Genomic DNA, 20,709 nt, shown 5'->3' with positions numbered 1-20,709 from the left:
CTCACAATCTCCTCAGCTCAGCAGAGTAAGTTCTGTGTAAAAAGTTATACTTCACCTGCTCCCAGCTGCAGATAAAAATAAAAAAAAATGAAGAAATGAACTGCAGCCAATCAGCATCAGCAGTTCTGAGGTCATGAACTCTTACTGTGATCTCATGAGATTTGACTTAACTCTCATGAGATTTCATAGTAAGCTTCCTCTACCTGATTGGTGAAATAATATGAGAGTTCACAAGGCTCATCCTTTCAGCTGTCCCAGGACAGACACACTAAAATGCTGCTTAGAAACTCTTACAATGGGAGGTGGCTACTGAGGAACTTTTGAGGTAAAATATCTTTCTTTTTTACATAGAGATGTTCAGGAGATATTTTCTAGTCAGCTTTTTTTTACAGCTATGCTGCATCACTTTCAAGTGTTTAAACATTTGGGTATTATGGCCCTTTAAAGATATTTGTTTTAATTGACGTACACTTTACATCATCTTGATCTCTTCACAGCTGTCTGTCAACTTTGTCTAAGTTCCCTTTACTGAGGGAGGCTTTTTATCCAGGCAGTGGAAGGGGATAAGCTTTCTTGCTAGCAAGAGTATCATGTTAACCAGTTTGACATCTCCTCCTCACTAGGATATGTCTTACAAATCTTGACCAGCCAGTATTCCACCATTCTCCTAAAGCGGTGTATTTTATTGTAAGAGACATGCTACCCAGTGTTGCTTAAAAACTTTAAGGAATATGATCCCGAAACATTTTTAATTATTCAGATACATCATACATTTTTAAACTACTTCCAATTTTCTTCTGTTATCTAATTTGCTTCTTTGTCCTGGTATCCTTTGTTGAAGGAGCAGTAATGTACCACTGTGAGCTAGTTAAAAGCCAATAGCAAGAGTCATATATATATGCAGCCACCAATCGGCAGCTTCTGAACCTACCTAGGTATACTTTTCAACAAAGTATGCACAGAGAAATAAATTTAAGTTACTCTATCTGAATAATGAAAGGAAAAATAGTGGTTTTATGTCCATTTTTAATATGTGCATATTATTTAAACTTATATGGTGTACCCTTCTTAATAGTATACAAGCATTCAATTTAAAAGCTTGCCCTATGTATCATTAGGGAATGTGTGTCTCATAATGCACATGAGCAATCATATGGTTTAGGAATTTACCTCGCATTAGTCTCATGACTTCCTGGTAATCTCACAAAATCTCAAGATATTAGGAAGTCAGGAGTGTGTATAAGAATATCTAATATTAGTGTGAATGCTGTTAGACATTTCATGCACTTAAGTCAAACACAAGTATGCAAGAATGAAGTTCATTTGCATTTCTCAGTTTGCAACTACATTTCTGTTCATAAACAAAAATATAGCTCCAAGTGACTGCAAGTTGTAAACTTCGTTCCAGAAAAACAAACGGCCTATAGAGAGATCTTTACTAGCTTTTTAATAACAAGACAATAACAACTTTCATTTCAAAAGGACGTCAAATACCTCTAGCTTTTGTGTAAAATTATGCTTGTCCCATGCTCCCTAGAGAGGCCAGAAAGCAGGTTCTATAGCCTGTAAATGCTACAAATTAAAGGGAAATGAAACCCATTTTTTATTTTATGATTCAGATACAGCATGTAGTTTTAAACACTTTTCCATATATATAGTATGTATTCGCACAAAAAATTGTTGCAATTGCAAATGTTTTGGCATTCTCATATTTGTATTGGTATGACACAAAAAAATGGAGAATAAAAGATAAATCTGACACATTCCACGCAAATCTCCAAAGATGGACTGGACAAAATTATTGGCACCCTCAATCTAATATTTGGTAGCACACCCCTTGGAAAAAATAACTGAAATCAACTGTTTCCTGTAACGATCAATGAGTTTCTTACACCTCTCTACTAGAATTTTGGACCACCCCTTCTTTCACCAACTGCTCCAGGTCTCTCAGATTGAAAGGGTTCTTTTTCCCAACTGCTGTTTTGAGATCGCTTCACAGGTGCTCTATGGGATTGAGATCTGGACTCATTGCTGGGCAGTTCAGTTCACTCCAGCGCTTTGTCTTAAATCATTTCTGGGTGCTTTGGGTCCTGCTGTAAGACCCTGAGCTGACACATTTGTACCCTGTGCCTAAAGGTCAGCTTGAATTTGTCTAGAAGTTGATCAAAGTTCTTTATCCACCATTCGAACAAACCTCCTTTGCAAACTTTTTTATTTTTTTTATTTATTTTTTAAAAAAAAACAAAAAAACAAGGGAATCCTCGACCAACCAAAAAAAATCTGGAATATCCTTCATCCGTTGGATTTGGTAAGTTATATTGTTCAAAAGTATATTGAGAGACTAATGCTCTCTTTAATTCTTTCAGGCTGGGAGCGGATTTGGCCTTCCAAGATCTTAAAATTAAAATACGACCCACCAAAATAATCGTGTTAATTAATTTAGATCGGTGTTGAACACTCTGTGGTTTCACCAAGAAAAATATTTCCATCGGTTGGATTTCATAATCAAACTCCAAAATTACTTTCATCCAATAAAATTTTTTTGCCCAAAACTGACCGGTCTTCGGACAAGCCCAAAAACAGTGTAATAGATCTGCGTTAGGAGCGCTACATCGCGGGCATAGTTTCCTAGTTTTATACCATCTGGATAATCTCTCCGGAGTAAAATAAGTTATTAATGATAATTTAATCTGAGATTCTCTCCAAGAGGTCAAAACCCAACTTTTATCTAGTACTTTGAAAGAATTCTCTATAACTGCTCTATCTATCTCTGGAAATATCTTACTCCATCTTCCCACAATATACACTACTTGATCGTCTGAGGCTTTTTAATTGAATAACGAATAAAATGGGCTGATTGAATAGAACCCTATCCTATACAGATTAATCCTGGCTTGTATCTCACCAGATATCCATTCTAACCCATACTTTTGTTTTAGTTCAGATATCAAATGCCTTAATTGTAGATAAGCATAAAAGTTTTTGTTCACAAGCCCATATTGGTTACTTAACTCCTGAAATGGAACCGGATTAAGGTCCATATCTACTATTTGTCTTACATAGACAAGCCCCTTAAAAGCCCAGTCTCTGAAGATTCTATTAGACAGCCCTAGTGGGAAAGACGAATTACCAATAATTGGTAAAAATCCGGAAACATAAGGAGACTGATCTAATGTCCCGCAGAGATTTTGCCATGCTAAGATTATGTTTCTAAATGTGATTAATGAAAAAATTGTCAAAGGCAACATAGTAATTGGACAATTCAAGATGGCGCCTAAACTAAAAGGGGCTATCACCGAGGTCTCCCATGCAACCGCCGCCACTTGGTCTTGTTCTGTTAACCAGTCTACCGCAATTTTGGCTCTAGACGCCAGACTATATAGCTGTATATTTGGAAGTTTAAGACCTGCTGCTACTCTATTATTCATTAATCTGACGACTGAAATACGAACCTTTGCACCTTTCCAAATAAATTTAGCACAGGCCTTATTATATTTAATTATATCTGCCTTATGTATGGGCACTGGAATGTTTTGGATAAAACAGTTTTGGAAAGATAATAGTTTTTATAAGCGTAACTCTTGCTGTTAATGAGATAGGTAAATTCATCCAATCTTCCATTTTCTTCTTACAGTCCAAAAAACATTTAACAAAATTCAACTGATACCATTCCTCCGGATTGACACTGAGTTTAATTCCTAATTATGATATCTGAGAAGTTTCTCTAAAAGGATATATATTATCTTGCTCCCTTTTATTAATCCATAGAAGTTCGGATTTTGATACATTGATTTTATAACCAGAAATGGCACCGAAAGTTTCAAACTTGTCTAACACAAGAGGCAAGGTCTTTTTAGTATTACTTAAACATAACAATATGTCATCAGCATACATTAATACTCTCAGTTTCTGGTCGCCTATCTGTATTCCATCCAGTTGTTGACGGAACCAAATCGCTAATGGTTCTAACAATATGTTAAAAAGTAATGGGGACAATGGGCAACCTTGCCGTGTGCCCCTGTGTAATACTAATCGTTGTGACAATCCACCGTTGAAGAGCAACGATGAATTGGGTGTTGAATAAATTATACGAATAAATTCATACATTTGTCCAGTCAATCCAAACTGTTCTAATGAAAAAAATAAATGCTTCCACGATATCCGGTCGAACGCCTTTTCGGCGTCCACCGTTAGTAAAGCTAGATCAACCATATCTCTATGCCCAGATTTATTCCAGAAATAATCTAACAGGGTCATGATTTTTCTTATATTTTTAGCCGGATTTCTCCTAATCATAAACCCTGCCTGGTTCTCATGGATTAATAGTCCTAAATGTGGGCTCAATCTCTTCGCTAAAATCGTTGCGAGTAGTTTGTAATCCGTATTTAAGACGGAAATGGGCCTATATGAATCAAGAAGTTCAGGGTCTTTATTTTTTTGGAATTAAAGATACTACCGCAGCAGCAAAATTTGTGGAACATTTATTGTTCTTAAAAAAATAATAATTGAATAACTCTGCCAATGAGGAAACTATCTGCTGGTGGAGAATCCTATAAAATTCTATAGGCAGACAGTCTGGCCCTGCTGCTTTGTTGGTTTTAGCTGCCCTGATAGCCAAACTGATCTCTTCTACCGTAATCGGACTGTTAATTTCTACCAGTATTTCAGATGGAATTTTAGGTATCTTAACTTTGTCCCAAAAGATTTTCCTACTATCTATGTCGTGATCTTCAGCACTATATAATTTGGTAAAATAGTCATAAAATACTTTAGATATGTCCAGATTATTGGTAAATCTACCATTATTAGCTCTGATAGCCGTAATATTATTCCTACTGGTATCCTTAGTTAACCTTGCCAGGAATTTTGCTGATCTCCCTGTAAAACCACCAAAAATGATTTTCTGTCTTTGTAATTCTAACGTGGATTTTTGTTTGGCATGAACATCATAGGCTGATTTGGCCTCTAAATATTTCTGCCAATTAGTAGTTGACCGAGATTCTAGATATATTTTATATGAATTCTTGACACGGTTAGATAGTTGTAATTCCTGCTGATTGGCCCTTCTTTTACGCTTACACATATAGTTCTTAATTTCCCCCCGTAAAACAGCTTTAGCTGCTTCCCAGAAAAGTTCAGGTTTATCCTATTAAGCAATATTCAACCTATGATATTCTTGCCACTGACTGCATAACCAATTTTGGAAATGGATATCATTAACCAAATATTTAGGGAAAAAGATAGTTTGATTAACAGGCCTACTTATTCCGGATGAGTTTAATGTCAAAGAAATTACTGCATGATCGGAGATTACTATATCCCCTCTGTTTTCCACTCCAGACCACTCAAAGCTACAGGAACTAAAAAAAAATCTATCCGAGACAAAGACTGTTGGCCCTTTGATAAACATGTAAAAGCTCTCAGGTCTGGATGCTGTAGGCGCCAGATATCTATTAGACCCAGTTGTGTACATAAATTCTGTAAAATATGTTTTCCTATCACGTATACACCTGGGGGCATTACTGTCTCTGTCCAAAATAGAGTCTGATATTAAATTAAAATCCCCCGCTATTATAAGATTTTGACCCATAAATTTTTACAAATGTTGTACCATTTTATTCCAAAATTCTTTATCGACTATATTCGGACCATATATGTTACATAATACATAACGAGTATTTTCATATGTTATCTCAATAATTATAAATCGACCTTCCTGGTCAATATGTGTAGATTCTATTTTATATTCGAGGGCCTTATTAAAGAGGATTGCAACACCTTTTTTACGGGCGTTGTATGGTGCAGCTATCACTTCTCCAACCCATTTAGTACGCAGTTTCGGTACCTCCACCGCTTTCAGATGTAGCTATTTTAAGAAAGCAATATCAGGTTTTTGTTTTGCTAAATGTTTAATTATTGCTTTTCTCTTTATTGGGGAAGTTATTCCAATATTCCAAGATGTTATTTTAAGTGGTGCCAGCATAACCATTTAAGAAAAGCCGCTTCTGCTTCTGAACATAAGTGAGAAAAAGAGAGAGGAAATGGGGGGGCGACGGGGAGAGAGGAGCAAAGGAGGAGCAGAACGGGAGTGGAGGGAAAACCAGACAGCCTTCGACTAAAAAATGACTGAGAGAGAAAAAAAAAAAAACCCTCCCCGGAGGGACCACAAAAGAGGAATATTTTTTGCCTATTCCAATAAATACATCCTGTGGATAAAAATAAAACGCATATACAAACAGAAACAGAAAAACAAAGGCCACCACAATTCTATTAACAATTAACTCTAGTTTCATAACCTTGTAATTTTACTGTTGCAGACCTGTCAAACACCCATTTCATTACACAGAGCTATTGCTTCTTTACTGTCATTTAATGTATACGTGTGACCAGCTTTCGTCACTAAAAGTTTTGCCGGATATACCAGCCGGACATTGCATTCAGCTTTTTAAAAATCTATCAAAAAAGGGGGAAATTTCTCTTCTTTTAGCTGTAGTCTCAGCTGAAAAATCCTGAAAAATCAATATTTTATAAGAATGGATATTTAGCACATTAAGTTTCCTGTAGTATTTCAAATACAGCATTTTATCCTGATAGTTCACGAATTTAAAAATGACTGGTCTAGGTTTGGGCAATATTTTATTCTCTCTAGGACTTCCTATCCTGTGGGCTTTTTCAATCAAAAACGGAGTGGACGGAGGCGGAATCAGAAGTGCTTGTGGCAAAGTAACAGAAGCAAAAAGTATTAAATCTTGGAATTCCACAGATTCAGGGAGGCCAATCACCTGCAGATTATTCCGCCTTGACCTGTCCTCCAGATCCTCTAATCGGGCTTGTAGCTGGGTGATGGTCTTACCCTGAACTGTGATAATTGTCTCATGATTATTTACTTTGTCCTCAATATCAGACACCCTTGACTCCACCTCGTCCAGTCTAACTGTAAATTGTCTCACTTCCTCTGTTAAATTAGATATCTCTGCTTTAATTTCTTTCTTAATTGTTTCAAGGTGGGATGTCATCATTTTAACTACTTCTGCCGCTAATTCTGACATATTATTAGCCACTAAGTTAGACAATCCCCCCTCTTGTGAGGTATCAAGCGACATATCGATATTTTTGGTATTACCTCTCTTATCTTTTATTTTAGGTGGCATTTTTGGTGAAGTACCTTTCTGAGAGGATACAAATCTATCCATTTACCTCCGTGTATGTGTAAATACAAATATACAATTTAAACAATTCTATTTAATTAAGCCCCTAAGGGGTTCTCCTGTTCCTTTCCAAAATAGTGTAGCCAAACCAATTATATTTAAATAAGTGCAATGTGAAAAAAACAATACTATCACAAAAAAAAAAAAAAAAAAAATATTATAGAGGGGTCTCACTTAGACCCTATACATTAAATGTGCAATCTAGAAAATGTCAACCTAACTGGTTCAAGATATTTATACTTTAAAAATAATACCAATAATAGAAACATTTTCTCACCCACAGCTTGTGGACTTATGCCCAACCTTTATCTCCACTTAGATACTAAATATATGTGACTCTTCATCTGCAGAGATTTTTTTTTTCTTTTTCTTTCCTTTAAAGCACAGATTCAGTAAAACTTATTTCCCTTTCTAAGCAAGGTTAGAAAAAAAAAACCCAGTTCCACATACAGTCCCACAATATTCTTCAATCCCTCCTATGGGGAAATTTGAGAAAAAGAAATGTCTTTTAAAAGCTCACCACCCCTGAGACCGCAACCTGGAGGCTTCTGCTGTCACTCTCCTCCGCACTCGATATACTGGAGGAAAAAAGCTCTTTACGGTGGATTTTATATAGTCCAAGAGTATTTACATCACTCCCAATATCTATCTTTCCGTCCTTATAGAACACTATAGGGAAACAAGGATGTTCTCTCTCAGCACCACTATTGCCGCTCACATTCAGTTCTGGATTTATTATTGCTTGACACTGATTTACCTATACAGGTGTGTCATACTCCCGGGCTAAAGCCCTACAGTCCTAAAACAGAACTAGGGAAAATCCTTTCCAACTTTCATATGTTTCCAAGTGGCGGTTCTAATCAACCAGGCGAACCCAGAGATCCATTATCAGACTCAGCTTCGCTCTCTCTAGGTTCGCTATATCACCGGCAATATCTGTCACTATATATAAACAAGAGAGGGTCAATAATTCCTGCCAGGTTAAGTCATACCTGGTTCTCTTGATTCTCACCTTGCTCCTCTCTACCACAATTCCTCCTTAGGCAGTATTTGATCACCACAGCAAAGGGCGTTCTTTTCCGGCTTGGATTTCACCTCTCACAGAGATCAAGCCCCAATGCCGACGATCCAGCTGCCGGGGAGCTAACACACACCCTGGTGAATCAATAGAGGTCCAGCATCAGCGCCTCCCTTTTAGCGCTTGCTTACCCGGGATAAGGGACGTTTCCATTCTAACCTCCGCAGCTGCCCACCGCTCACTGTGAGTTTGTTCCAAGCAGACACTTCATGTGGGGAAGAACACCGCCCGGGAAAGCACACTCACATTCCAGGCGTACAGAACAGATCGTACCCGCTCGCAGCGGAGGTGTGTCACCAGATCTTTCCCGGATTGGCTCCTTCTACGGGTACTCACTACACACCCATCCTTCACCGACAAATCAGCTGCCGGGAAACTTCCGCTCACTGAGCTGTATCGCGAAGGGTCTAGTCACAGCGTCTCCGTTCCTCCAGCAGGACACCGTTATCTGTAATATCTACACGTAGACTGCTTCAGATGTTTCAGTCAGTCTATCAGGGTTTCATTGTTTTTACAAGGATTTTCACGGCGGTGCACTTTAGCGAGAAGAGCACTGCTATGCCAAGTGGGGGACTTCTCCTCCGTGTACCATAATATCCTGTGCCGGTCTTAGCGTCTTAATACTGAGACAAGGCACTCTATGGCAGGCTGGAGCGTATCTTTCCTCCTATGTTGGAGAGACGCAGCGAGCGGCAGCTAACTGTCTGCTACCTGTTCACTCCGCCCCCAGCAGGAAGTCCCGCTTCAGAACCAGCTGCTTTGCAAACTTTGATAATCTTTTTTTTTTTTTTTTTTTTTTCGTCCACGTCCAGAGATTAGCTACAGTGCCATGGGCTGTAAACTTCTTGACAATGTTGCGCACATTGGATACAGGAACATCACGATCTCTGGAGATGGTTTTGTAACCTTGAGATTGTCCATGCTTTTCTACAATTTCTGTTCTCAAATCCTCAGCCCATTCTTTGCTGCTTTTTCTCTTCTCCATGATCAGTGTGGCACACAGAGTCTCATAGCAGAAAGGTTGAGTACATCTTTCACCATTTTAACTAATTGCTGGTGTGATTTCTATATTGTTAGCGCCTGTTAATTGATACAGGTGAGTTTAATTACACATTACAGCAGTATCACAAACTTGGAATGCAATTATTTCTTGCAATTTTGAGAAGGTGCCAAGGATTTTGTCCACTCCATTTATGGAGTTTTGTGTGGAATGTGTCAGATTTGTGTTTTTGTGTTTTTTTTTGTCCTACCAATACCAGACATCCCAAGTCTCCCTGAAGTTCAGGGAGTCTCCCTGATTGTAATAGTGGCTCCCTGATGCCAGCAAATGGAGTGCAATCTCCCTGAAACTCCAAGTACTGTGATCCTATGTGGCCCAAATCCGGAAAAGTGTTTCTTTAAGGATGACTTTAGTTGCTGGGACGTTATAGAACCCACAAATCATGCATCAGTAACCAGAAAGCCCCCATTGATTTTAATAAAATAAAATACAAATACCTTATTTACTGCACGTAATTAAACTTCGTATTCTAAAATATTTGAGCATTCAACAAGTGTACGATCACTGGAAAATATGTTTGTTGTATGTGGTTGTGAAATAAAACTACTTTTTTTAATGTGACTTTAGTGGGAAGCTATTTTAATAAGTCTCTATCTTACTTAGGGTTTCAAGGTGTCCAATATATAACTGGGAGGGGGGCTGGTGGCGGCGCAGTAGCGGGAGAAGCCACCTCCCTGAAATGAGTTTTTGCAGGTTGGGATGTCTGCAATACAAACTAAAGAAATAAACATGGTAAGGCCTAAACATTAGTAATTGCAACAATTTTCTGGGCGAAGTGGTGCATTATGTGACAGAAATGCAGGGGTGTCAATATTTTTGACTATGTATGTAATTGTTATATTATGTATGTCATTTTTATATTATATAATGTAAGTATGTAATTTGTATAGTATATAATATCCTGTAACTCTTGCTTAAGTGCAGACTAATCCTATATTGATATGTATAGCACTGCTTGGTAAATTTACTTTAGCAAGTAGTTTTCATACTTTTTGTTTTTATTCCTCAGATGCCACAGATGCTGATAGCATCAAGAAAGCTGTAAGCACAGTAGAAACGCAATTGAAAGGAGAGGGGTTAAATCTGCTAATAAACAATGCAGGTGTGATGACTCATGTCGACCTTGATAATGTTGGCTCAGAAGATATGATAAATGTGTACAAAACTAATGTTGTTGGGCCTCTGCTTATAAGCCAGGTATAAATGACTGTGTTGTTGTTGTTGTTGTTGTTGTTTCCCTCCCCCTCAAATTAACACACAAAATATATATAAAAAAAGCTTATTCGGTTTATCTCTTTCTTTCTTAAGTGATAAATATATATTACTTGTTCATTTACTTTTTGTGTTGAATTTTTTTTTTTCTTCTATAGGCATTTTATCCTTTGTTAAAGAAATCTGCAGATTTACATGCCAATGAGCCTCTAAGCTGTCAGAAAGCTGCTGTGGTGAATATTTCCTCTTTGTTAGGATCGATTGAAAGTCAAACTTTTACCTTCGACCCAGCCAAACAAGTGATTTCATACAGAGTCAGCAAAGTAGGTTTTCAAATATCTGAAACTTAAAGGGACAGTATACTATAAAATTGTTTTTCCATTAATGTGTTTCCAATTCCTTTTTTATGAGCTGCAGAGTATAAAATGTATGAGATTTGCTTTTTTAAGGCTTATTTGTGTATATGTGAATGATCTGATTTTGTGTTTTCTAGCCATAACCTAATAAAATGGGTTGAGCTTGTAGGTATAATCAGATCTCATTACTGTATCACATTATGTACATATACCTGCTTCTTTATCTTATATCTGTCCCTAAACCAATCACCAATACTTGTAGAGAACAATGGAAAATTAACATTTTATTACCTTATCTCTTCTATAACCAACTGGGAGTGTAGTTTCTTCTACTGGCTGTGTCAACACAGCTTGGCCTTGAGGCCAAAAACTTTCAGGATGGGTGGGGATACACGATACCTCTCAAGTAAATTAAAGCTCCGTTCACAGTCCAGGAGAATTTTTCAAACAGCACAATTATTACAGTGTGTATTAGATGGATAGTACCTGTTATCGATGTGGGGAATCCGGATCAGTGAGCAGAAGAAGTACCAACTGGGACCCGCAGGGCATTGCTGTTTACAAAAGAAGAAAATGCAGATGAACTTATCACAAGTGCTAGTTTCACATCTGAGTAGTGCTACTAGCTGCTGCTTTTTAAAGCAGCAGCTAGTAGCACTACTCAGATGTAAATCTAGCACTTGTGATAAGTTCATCTGCGTTTTCTTCTTTTGTAAACAACAATGCCCTGCGGGTCCCAATCAGTACTTCTACTGTGTGTTTAACTCCCATTGCGGGGCCAATAGTCACGTGGTACAACTCGCTGGGAGAACGACTCCAAGAAGTAGCAGAGAAACTTCGCTACACCAAATAGGTAATATACCCACCATACGAAAGGGTGATACACCTGCTCACTGATCCGGATTCTCCACACCGATATCAGGTACTATCCATCTAATACACACTGTAATAATTGTGCTGTTTGAAAAAGTCTCCTGGACTGTGAACGGAGCTGTAATTGACTTGAGAGGCATCATGTTTTTGTTCATAGAGCAACTATATCACTGATTGCAGTGATAACTGTCCGAAAAGCTTTTTAACACGTAACACTGGTGCTATACATTAATAAGACTGTGCAACAAAATAGCACTATCCGGTATCAAGCTAATGAACATTGTAACTTTTTATTGAATTTTAGCTTACTTTTATCCTAACAGATATTATGATTGTTACAGGTCTGATTTATATCTGATTAATTAGGCCACATTGTGTTTCAGGGAGACATCCCACATTTTTCTTATTATAACATTTTTAGTAAATATTTGTGAAATATATGAAAGTGTTGATGTCTTTAGCCTAACAGTCGCCCTCTCTATACATATATCTTGTATTATAAGGTACAATACCACTTATGTGGAAATAAATATCTATTGGAAATATAATTGCAAAAATACTTTTTTTTTTTAAACAGAGTTTATATCACACACTAATTCATTATGATCTAGGATGCACAACTGACAGTTTTTCAATCAATATTTTTTTATATATTTGTTGATGTTAGGGGTCCAGATACAGTGGTCTAGAAAAATACTACACAGCTTCATTGAACAAATACAGCCAAAGAGGAAATAGTCCTAGACATGGACTGAAAAGTCAGGTCCATGTATGTAGATACTAAATATGTACTTTTTTCAGGGCTTATCCATGAACAAAATTAAATATTAAAAACCACATTAGTCCAAACGACTATCTGTTGTTGTTTTTTGTCAGGGCTCCATCTTATAAGTATGAAAGTACAAGTGCACTTAATAAAATAGAAATCTAAAATCCTGTTAACATCTTTCTTATCTGTGGTTTTCAGGCAGCCTTAAACATGCTTACTCGGTGCCAAGCAGAAGGATACAAAAAGGATGGCATCCTGTTTTCAGCCCTCCATCCAGGATGGGTTAAAACTGACATGGGATCAGAAAGGGTGAGTAGTAAATACAAGCAGTGTTGTGTGGGTTGTGACAATCATGAAGATATAGGGGCCTATCTATCAAGCTCCGAATGGAGCAAAGACCGCTGCTCCATAACCCTGTCTGCCTGCTCTGATGAGGCGGACAGGAATCGCCGGAATTCAACCCGATCGAGTATGATCAGATTGATTGACACCCCCTGCTGGCGGCCTATTGGCCGCGAGTCTGCAGGGGGCAGCGTCGCACCAGCAGCTCACAAGAGCTGCTGGTGCAATGCTGAATACGCAGAGCGTATTGCTCTTCACATTCAGCGATGTCTGTCGACCTGATCCGCATTGTCGGATCAGGTCTGACAGACATTTGTTAAATATGCCTCATAGTATCTACTGAAGCAGGCACGTGTAGATGAATGAGGTATAGAAACCTAGATTTTGACAGATAAGAACCATAGACCCAACAATTTTATCCAAACTATCATAAGTGTAAAGTGGTTTAGCCCTATGCTTATCCTAGGCATTCTTTAAGTCCTAAACTGCGGTTATCTCTACCACCTTTTATGGAAGTTTTTTAATCCATGAATCAACCACCCTTTCTTTAAAGTGCTTATGTAAATTACTCCTGAAACATTCATTTTAAAATCATGACTCCTTGTTCTGGAATTGCTGTGCAAAAAGTTACTATCATATCACAGCTTCCTCTCTTCTAAGCTATAGACATTTAAGTCATTGAGCCTTTCCTGCTGGTTTATTTTTTTTTAGACCATTTTAGTAGTTCCAGTTTGCTTAGATCCTTCTGGAGAATTGTACACAATACTCAAGATGAGGCCTAACCAGTGATCTGTAACGTGGCATAGAACCTTACTATTTCTGCTGCATAGAACCTTACTATTTCTGCTGCATAGAACCTTACTATTTCTGCTGCATAGAACCTTACTATTTCTGCTGCATAGAACCTTACTATTTCTGCTGCATAGAATCTTACTATTTCTGCTGCAAATACCACTACCAAACATCAAAGCATTCTACCAACCTTACCGGCTGCGTTGTTTACCAAATTTCAAATCTCCTGTAACTTACCTTATGGATTTTTCTTTCCTGAATGCATAACTTTGCTCTTTGCAATGTTAAACTTTAGATCCCAGTCATTTGTCCAATCCACCATTTCTATATGTGAAGCATCAGTGTGATCTGCTTATGGATGTGCTAAGCAAAAGAAAATGTGAATTTACAAGCGAAATCAATCTTGATGTACATTCACAATAAAATATATTCTTCTGAGATATATATATTTGTGCAACTACATTATTATTAGTTATTTAAAGGGACAGTGCACACCAATTTTCATATAACTGCATGCAATAGACACTATGCACAGATGCTGATCTAAAAATCAAGTATAAAACCTTTTCAAAACTTAATTAGAAGCTCTCAGTTTAACACTGTTGAAGCTAGGCTGGGACACCCATTAAAAGGGGGCTGAGAAAGCAGGAAGAGCAGTCCCCCTCCCCTGCATATGAAAAGACAATTTACATAAACAGGAACAAGCAGGAATCTATAGAATTGAGTCTACATCCAACACAATAGGGCTTGGTTAGAAGTCTGAAAATCAGCACAATGTTATTAAAAATTAAACAAAACTATGCATTGTTACAGAAACACTCACAGGCTGCATAAAGGATCATCTACAAAACATGTATTCAAAGAAAAACCTAGTGTACTGTAAAATGTCCCTTTTTAAGCCCATGGTATCATGTGCAACAAATTCCCTATAACTATCAAGAGAAAATCACTTTTTTTTTTTTTTACTTTTTTTGTTATGAAATGAAAACATTACTAGGAGTTGAAGAGCACACCCCTCTTAGTCCTTATTCCAACCCCAGTCTTGGAAGTTAAAGGGACACACAACCCAACATTTTTATTTCATGATTTAGGTACAGTTGTATAAATATTCCTATAAACTCATCAGACAAACTATGGAGACTGATTCCTTTAACTCAGATGTAGCAACATACTTCAGTATTGCTTTTAGGATGTTTTGCTGTAGCCAATGAAATATGCACTTAACAAACTCACATGAGTTAAGCAACCAAACTGTTAATGAAGCAGGAGGGGAGTGTTAGCAACTCCGCAGCTGATGTTCTCCAGTTATACTGCAGAGATGAAATATGTTTGTGTGTGTCTTTTTATATATAAAATAATGTAATAAATAAAGCAAATGTGTGTGTGTGTGTGTATATATATAATTTCTACATTTGCTTTATTTTTATTTATATTTTTGCATTTGATTTATAGCTATGTAATATGACAAGCTTGTTGATTGGAACATTTATATACTCTTACAATCCATTTGGTAGTTTTGGACTTTTAACTAGTTAGAGTTTAGAAGGATATTAAACCCACATTTTTTTTTTCTTTCATGATTGATAGAGCAGGCAACTTTTTAATTTACTCCTATCATAATTTTTTTTTTTGTTCTCTTGGTATTTTTATATCAAAAAGCAGGAATGAAAACTTAAGAGCCATTTTAGGTTCAGAACATGGGTTGCACTTGCTGATTGGTAATGTATATCCCCTCAAACCCATTATATATATATATATATATATATATATATATATATATATATATATATATATATATATATATATATATATATATATATATATATATATATACAGGGAGTGCAGAATTATTAGGCAAATTAGTATTTTGACCACATCATCCTCTTTATGCATGTTGTCTTACTCCAAGCTGTATAGGCTCGAAAGCCTACTACCAATTAAGCATATTAGGTGATGTGCATCTCTGTAATGAGAAGGGGTGTGGTCTAATGACATCAACACCCTATATCAGGTGTGCATAATTATTAGGCAACTTCCTTTCCTTTGGCAAAATGGGTCAAAAGAAGGACTTGACAGGCTCAGAAAAGTCAAAAATAGTGAGATATCTTGCAGAGGGATGCAGCACTCTTAAAATTGCAAAGCTTCTGAAGCGTGATCATCAAACAATCAAGCGTTTCATTCAAAATAGTCAACAGGGTCGCAAGAAGCGTGTGGAAAAACCAAGGCGCAAAATAACTGCCCATGAACTGAGAAAAGTCAAGCGTGCAGCTGCCAAGATGCCACTTGCCACCAGTTTGGCCATATTTCAGAGCTGCAACATCACTGGAGTGCCCAAAAGCACAAGGTGTGCAATACTCAGAGACATGGCCAAGGTAAGAAAGGCTGAAAGACGACCACCACTGAACAAGACACACAAGCTGAAACGTGAAGACTGGGCCAAGAAATATCTCAAGACTGATTTTTCTAAGGTTTTATGGACTGATGAAATGAGAGTGAGTCTTGATGGGCCAGATGGATGGGCCCGTGGCTGGATTGGTAAAGGGCAGAGAGCTCCAGTCCGACTCAGACGCCAGCAAGGTGGAGGTGGAGTACTGCTTTGGGCTGGTATCATCAAAGATGAGCTTGTGGGGCCTTTTCGGGTTGAGGATGGAGTCAAGCTCAACTCCCAGTCCTACTGCCAGTTTCTGGAAGACACCTTCTTCAAGCAGTGGTACAGGAAGAAATCTGCATCCTTCAAGAAAAACATGATTTTCATGCAGGACAATGCTCCATCACAGGCGTCCAAGTACTCCACAGCGTGGCTGGCAAGAAAGGGTATAAAAGAAGAAAATCTAATGAAATGGCCTCCTTGTTCACCTGATCTGAGCCCCATTGAGAACCTGTGGTCCATCATCAAATGTGAGATTTACAAGGAAGGAAAACAGTACACCTCTCTGAACAGTGTCTGGGAGGCTGTGGTTGCTGCTGCACGCAATGTTGATGGGAACAGATCAAAACACTGACAGAATCCATGGATGGCAGGCTTTTGAGTGTCCTTGCAAAGAAAGGTGGCTATATTGGTCACTGATTTGTTTTTGTTTTGTTTTTGAATGTCAGAAATGTATATTTGTGAATGTTGAGATGTTATATTGGTTTCACTGGTAAAAATAAATAATTGAAATGGGTATATATTTGTTTTTTGTTAAGTTGCCTAATAATTATGCACAGTAATAGTCACCTGCACACACAGATATCCCCCTAAAATAGCTATAACTAAAAACAAACTAAAAACTTCTTCCAAAACTATTCAGCTTTGATATTAATGAGTTTTTTTGGGTTCATTGAGAACATGGTGGTTGTTCAATAATAAAATTAATCCTCAAAAATACAACTTGCCTAATAATTCTGCACTCCCTGTATATATATCTATATCCCTCAGTTTATGCCGGGGTTAGGTTCCAGAAGGCATAGTTGTAAATAGAACCAGTTGTAAATTGAAACCCAGTTTATAATATAATTCAATAGGAAGTGAGGGAGTTAGGTTCCAGGGGCCCGATCCGATATACAGCGTCGCCCGCAGAAGCCGGCGACGCCAAAATTTGCGCGGGTTTGGTATCCTATATACGGCGTAACCTAGAAGTTACGCTCGTATATTTCTGCCTTCGGCCGTAGTTTTTTGGGCCATAGACAGGTATACCAAACCCACGCAGTTTGGTATCCAAAATACAGCGTAAGGACTTATGTGGCGAAAATGGAGAAATCTTACTCCATTTTCACCTCGCCACAAAATGCAGCCGTAGTAAGCCTTACGCTGTGTATTGGAGCCCCGTAGCTCCCTAAACTACCTGCCAAATAAAACCTAACGCATGCGCAATGTCTATCTACCTGTCAACCGCTATCCCCCGCTGCAATCCCTAATAAAGTATTTAACCCCTAAACCGCCACTCCCTGTCAGGGATTTATCTCTTTTCCTACTGTGCCTTTAAGAATGTCAACTCACTACCCCTATTTAAGGCTCCTCCCAACAGAACTCATTGCTTGGTAATTTGTTGCTCAGTGTGAAGCTGCTTCAGAAGAGACCTAGCCGTTTATACTACCTTGTATTCTCAACTTATTGCTCTCCTTGAGTATCTGCCTATTTGAATCAACTTGCAGATTCTCTTTTGTGCTTGAAGATTTGCTCCGTTTGTTCTCTAAGAGATTTCTCAGTCTCTCTCCTGTAGTGAGGTTGTTCCCCTGCAGCGTGTGACGTCACGCTCCTCATTCTCCCGCCGCGGATCTCTGCCAGGCTCTCTGCGGTACTCCTAGGACTTGTTGCTGTGTGGTAACTGTATTGCTATGTGCTAATATCATCTACAATAATTCTAGTCTATATATATTGCATTCTATGAACTGTGTGTATTGCTGCAACCTCATTTCTCTTTCACTTGCTATATATTGTGGAACGCTCATTTGCTGGATTTCCATATTCGCTTCAGATATCAAATATGCACTAAACCTTTTTACTGCTATTTACCAAATTACAAACAAATAACTGTGACAAAGATTATTACAAAGTACCATTATTCATTATCGGACTGCATAAGCATATTTCAGACTTTACGCAATTAACCTCTATTGTGCTTGTAATGAACTGTTTGCTCTAACTTAAACTATATCTGTTTCCTCAAGTTTACCACAGCTTATATTACTCTGATTGAACAACCCTGCAAAGTACTAATATTCATTATCAAAGTATGGTTTACAAAATGACCAGAGGTTGACTTATTCACTTATCAAAGTACTGTGTTAATTTCAGTGTGTTTGTTAAAGCCTTCTGCATAAACTATTTCCATTGCAACTCTGTTTGAATTAAGGCACCTGCACTAATTAACTCTTTCACTACTGCTGCAGTCAATCCTATAAGACTTACTCTCTTTTCTGCTATAAGCATTTATTGTTGCGTGAAGGTTCCGGTTTCACTCAGCAACCCTGCTGTAGTGACCCTCAGATCAATGAGCATATCAGGGTTCCCTTAAGTTAAATCTGTGGGAATCCGAGGTAAGGTGTGAGACTGAGTGGTCCTGCATAAAGCAGGGGCTGTAATTGTAGTGTTCTCTAAAAACAACTAAACATATCCTTACATATTACCAAGCCTTAAAAAAAAAAGGAATACTACTAACAGCTAAAATCATGGATGTAAGTGAACTGTCCAGGAGAGTTGGTTCTTTAGCTCAGAGTATGGATCACATGATTCAAGGCTTAAGGGATATACAACTAGAAAATCAGAGTATAAATTTTTTTATTAATGATCATCTTGCAAACAAAACTACTAATGTTGAGTCATGTCCAGAACCCATTGTTAGTCCACCGGAAAAGTTCTCTGGGGACAGAGCTATGTTTAGGGATTTCAGGAATTCCTGCACTCTGCTTTTTACTTTGAAACCTAAGTCATACCCAACTGACAGGATTAGAGTTCTAACTGTAATTTCACTTCTCAGAGGTGAGGCCAGGTCTTGGGCCAATGCTTTCTATGAAAAAAATGATCCTATCCTAAATTCACTAGAAGATTTTTTTTCTGCAATGTCTCTTTTATATGAAGATCACAATAGAAAAAATACCGCTGAAACTGCCATTAGGTCTCTAAGGCAGGGCAAAAGAATGGTAGAAGACTACATTACTGAATTTAAAAGATGGGCTCCTGACACCCTCTGGAATATTCCTGCTTTACGTAATCAGTTCCGTTTGGGACTCAATGATGCAGTTAAGGATGAATTGGCAAGGGGTGTGATTCCAGAGGACTTGGATGAATTGATGACTCTCTCTATTGGCATAGATTGTCGGCTTAGGGAAAGGAAGTCAGAGAGATCTTATTCAGAGACTACCCCCAGAAGAAACCCCAATTATCATCACTCAACACCTTCCACAGCATTCACTAGACCCATAGAAGAACCCATGGATGTTGCAGTTATTAGGGGACCCTTGAGACCTGAGGAGAAAGCTAGGCGTAAGCTACTAAACCTATGTCTATACTGTGCTGAAAAGAACCATGCTGTTAGGGACTGTCCCTCTCTGATTCGACAAAAGAAGGGTAAGACTTCGTCCAATGACCATACTGTTAATTTGGTTGACAGCATAAAATCTCATCTATCTATTTATGTCTCCCTACAGTGGTCCCATCAGAAGATAAACGTTCAGGCCATAATTGACTCTGGGGCTTCTGGGAATTTTGCTGATAACACTTTTGTTGTTAATAATCACATCCCACTAATAAAGAAGAGTGTTGCTTTAGCTATTCGTCTGGTTGATGGTTCATTCTTTAGCTCTGGTCCCATAACTCACCACACTATCCCACTCAAAGTTGTTACCCCTTCAGGACACACAGAGCTTATTTGTTTTGATGTTCTTCCATCTTCTGTCTATCCATTAATCCTTGGACTGAATTGGTTAATAAAGCATAATCCCACTATATCGTGGTCCACAGCATCAGTAGTTTTTGATTCAAACCACTGTAAACAATCCTGTTTTGGGGTACACACACTTTGTCATATCACTGAACATAAGTTACCAGAATGTTATAGTGAATTTGCTGATGTTTTTGATAAAAAGGAGGCTGAGTCTTTACCTCCACACAGAGACCATGACTGTCCTATTGATCTTATACCTGGAAGCTCCATACCATATGGACATATATATCCATTGTCACAGCCAGAATTAAATCATTTAAAAGAATATTTAGATGATAACTTGAAAAAAGGCTTTATTAGACCTTCCACATCCTCTGCAGCTGCAGCAATGTTCTTTGTAAAAAACAAGGATGGCAGTCTTAGACCCATCATTGATTATAGGCAGTTGAACAAATGCACAAAAAAGAACAGATACCCCCTGCCCCTCATACCTGAACTTATTGAACGTTTACAAGGTGCCACAGTTTTTACTAAACTTGACCTCAGAGGTGCTTACAATCTGATTAGGATGAGGGCAGGGGATGAATGGTTAACTGCATTTCGTACTAGATACGGTTTATATGAATACACTGTAATGCCCTTTGGGTTGTGCAA

At 38.0% G+C, this 20,709-nt stretch overlaps 1 protein-coding gene across 1 annotated transcript in view; it reads left to right on the top strand.

The window, feature by feature from the left end:
• The window catches only part of LOC128646065 (C-factor), a 58,432-nt gene that overhangs the window by 14,773 nt on the left and 22,950 nt on the right, over positions 1–20,709 (top strand). The window contains exons 3-5 of the mRNA XM_053699493.1: positions 10,356–10,543; positions 10,717–10,881; positions 12,755–12,865. Of these exons, the coding sequence (XP_053555468.1) occupies positions 10,356–10,543; positions 10,717–10,881; positions 12,755–12,865 (464 nt within the window). The remainder of the gene's footprint in view (positions 1–10,355; positions 10,544–10,716; positions 10,882–12,754; positions 12,866–20,709) is intronic.

Source organism: Bombina bombina, chromosome 1 (genome assembly GCF_027579735.1).
Source record: "Bombina bombina isolate aBomBom1 chromosome 1, aBomBom1.pri, whole genome shotgun sequence".
Taxonomy (NCBI): domain Eukaryota; kingdom Metazoa; phylum Chordata; class Amphibia; order Anura; family Bombinatoridae; genus Bombina; species Bombina bombina.
The sequence above is the reverse complement of the archived record's forward strand: the minus strand, read 5'-3'. Positions and strand labels throughout refer to the sequence as shown.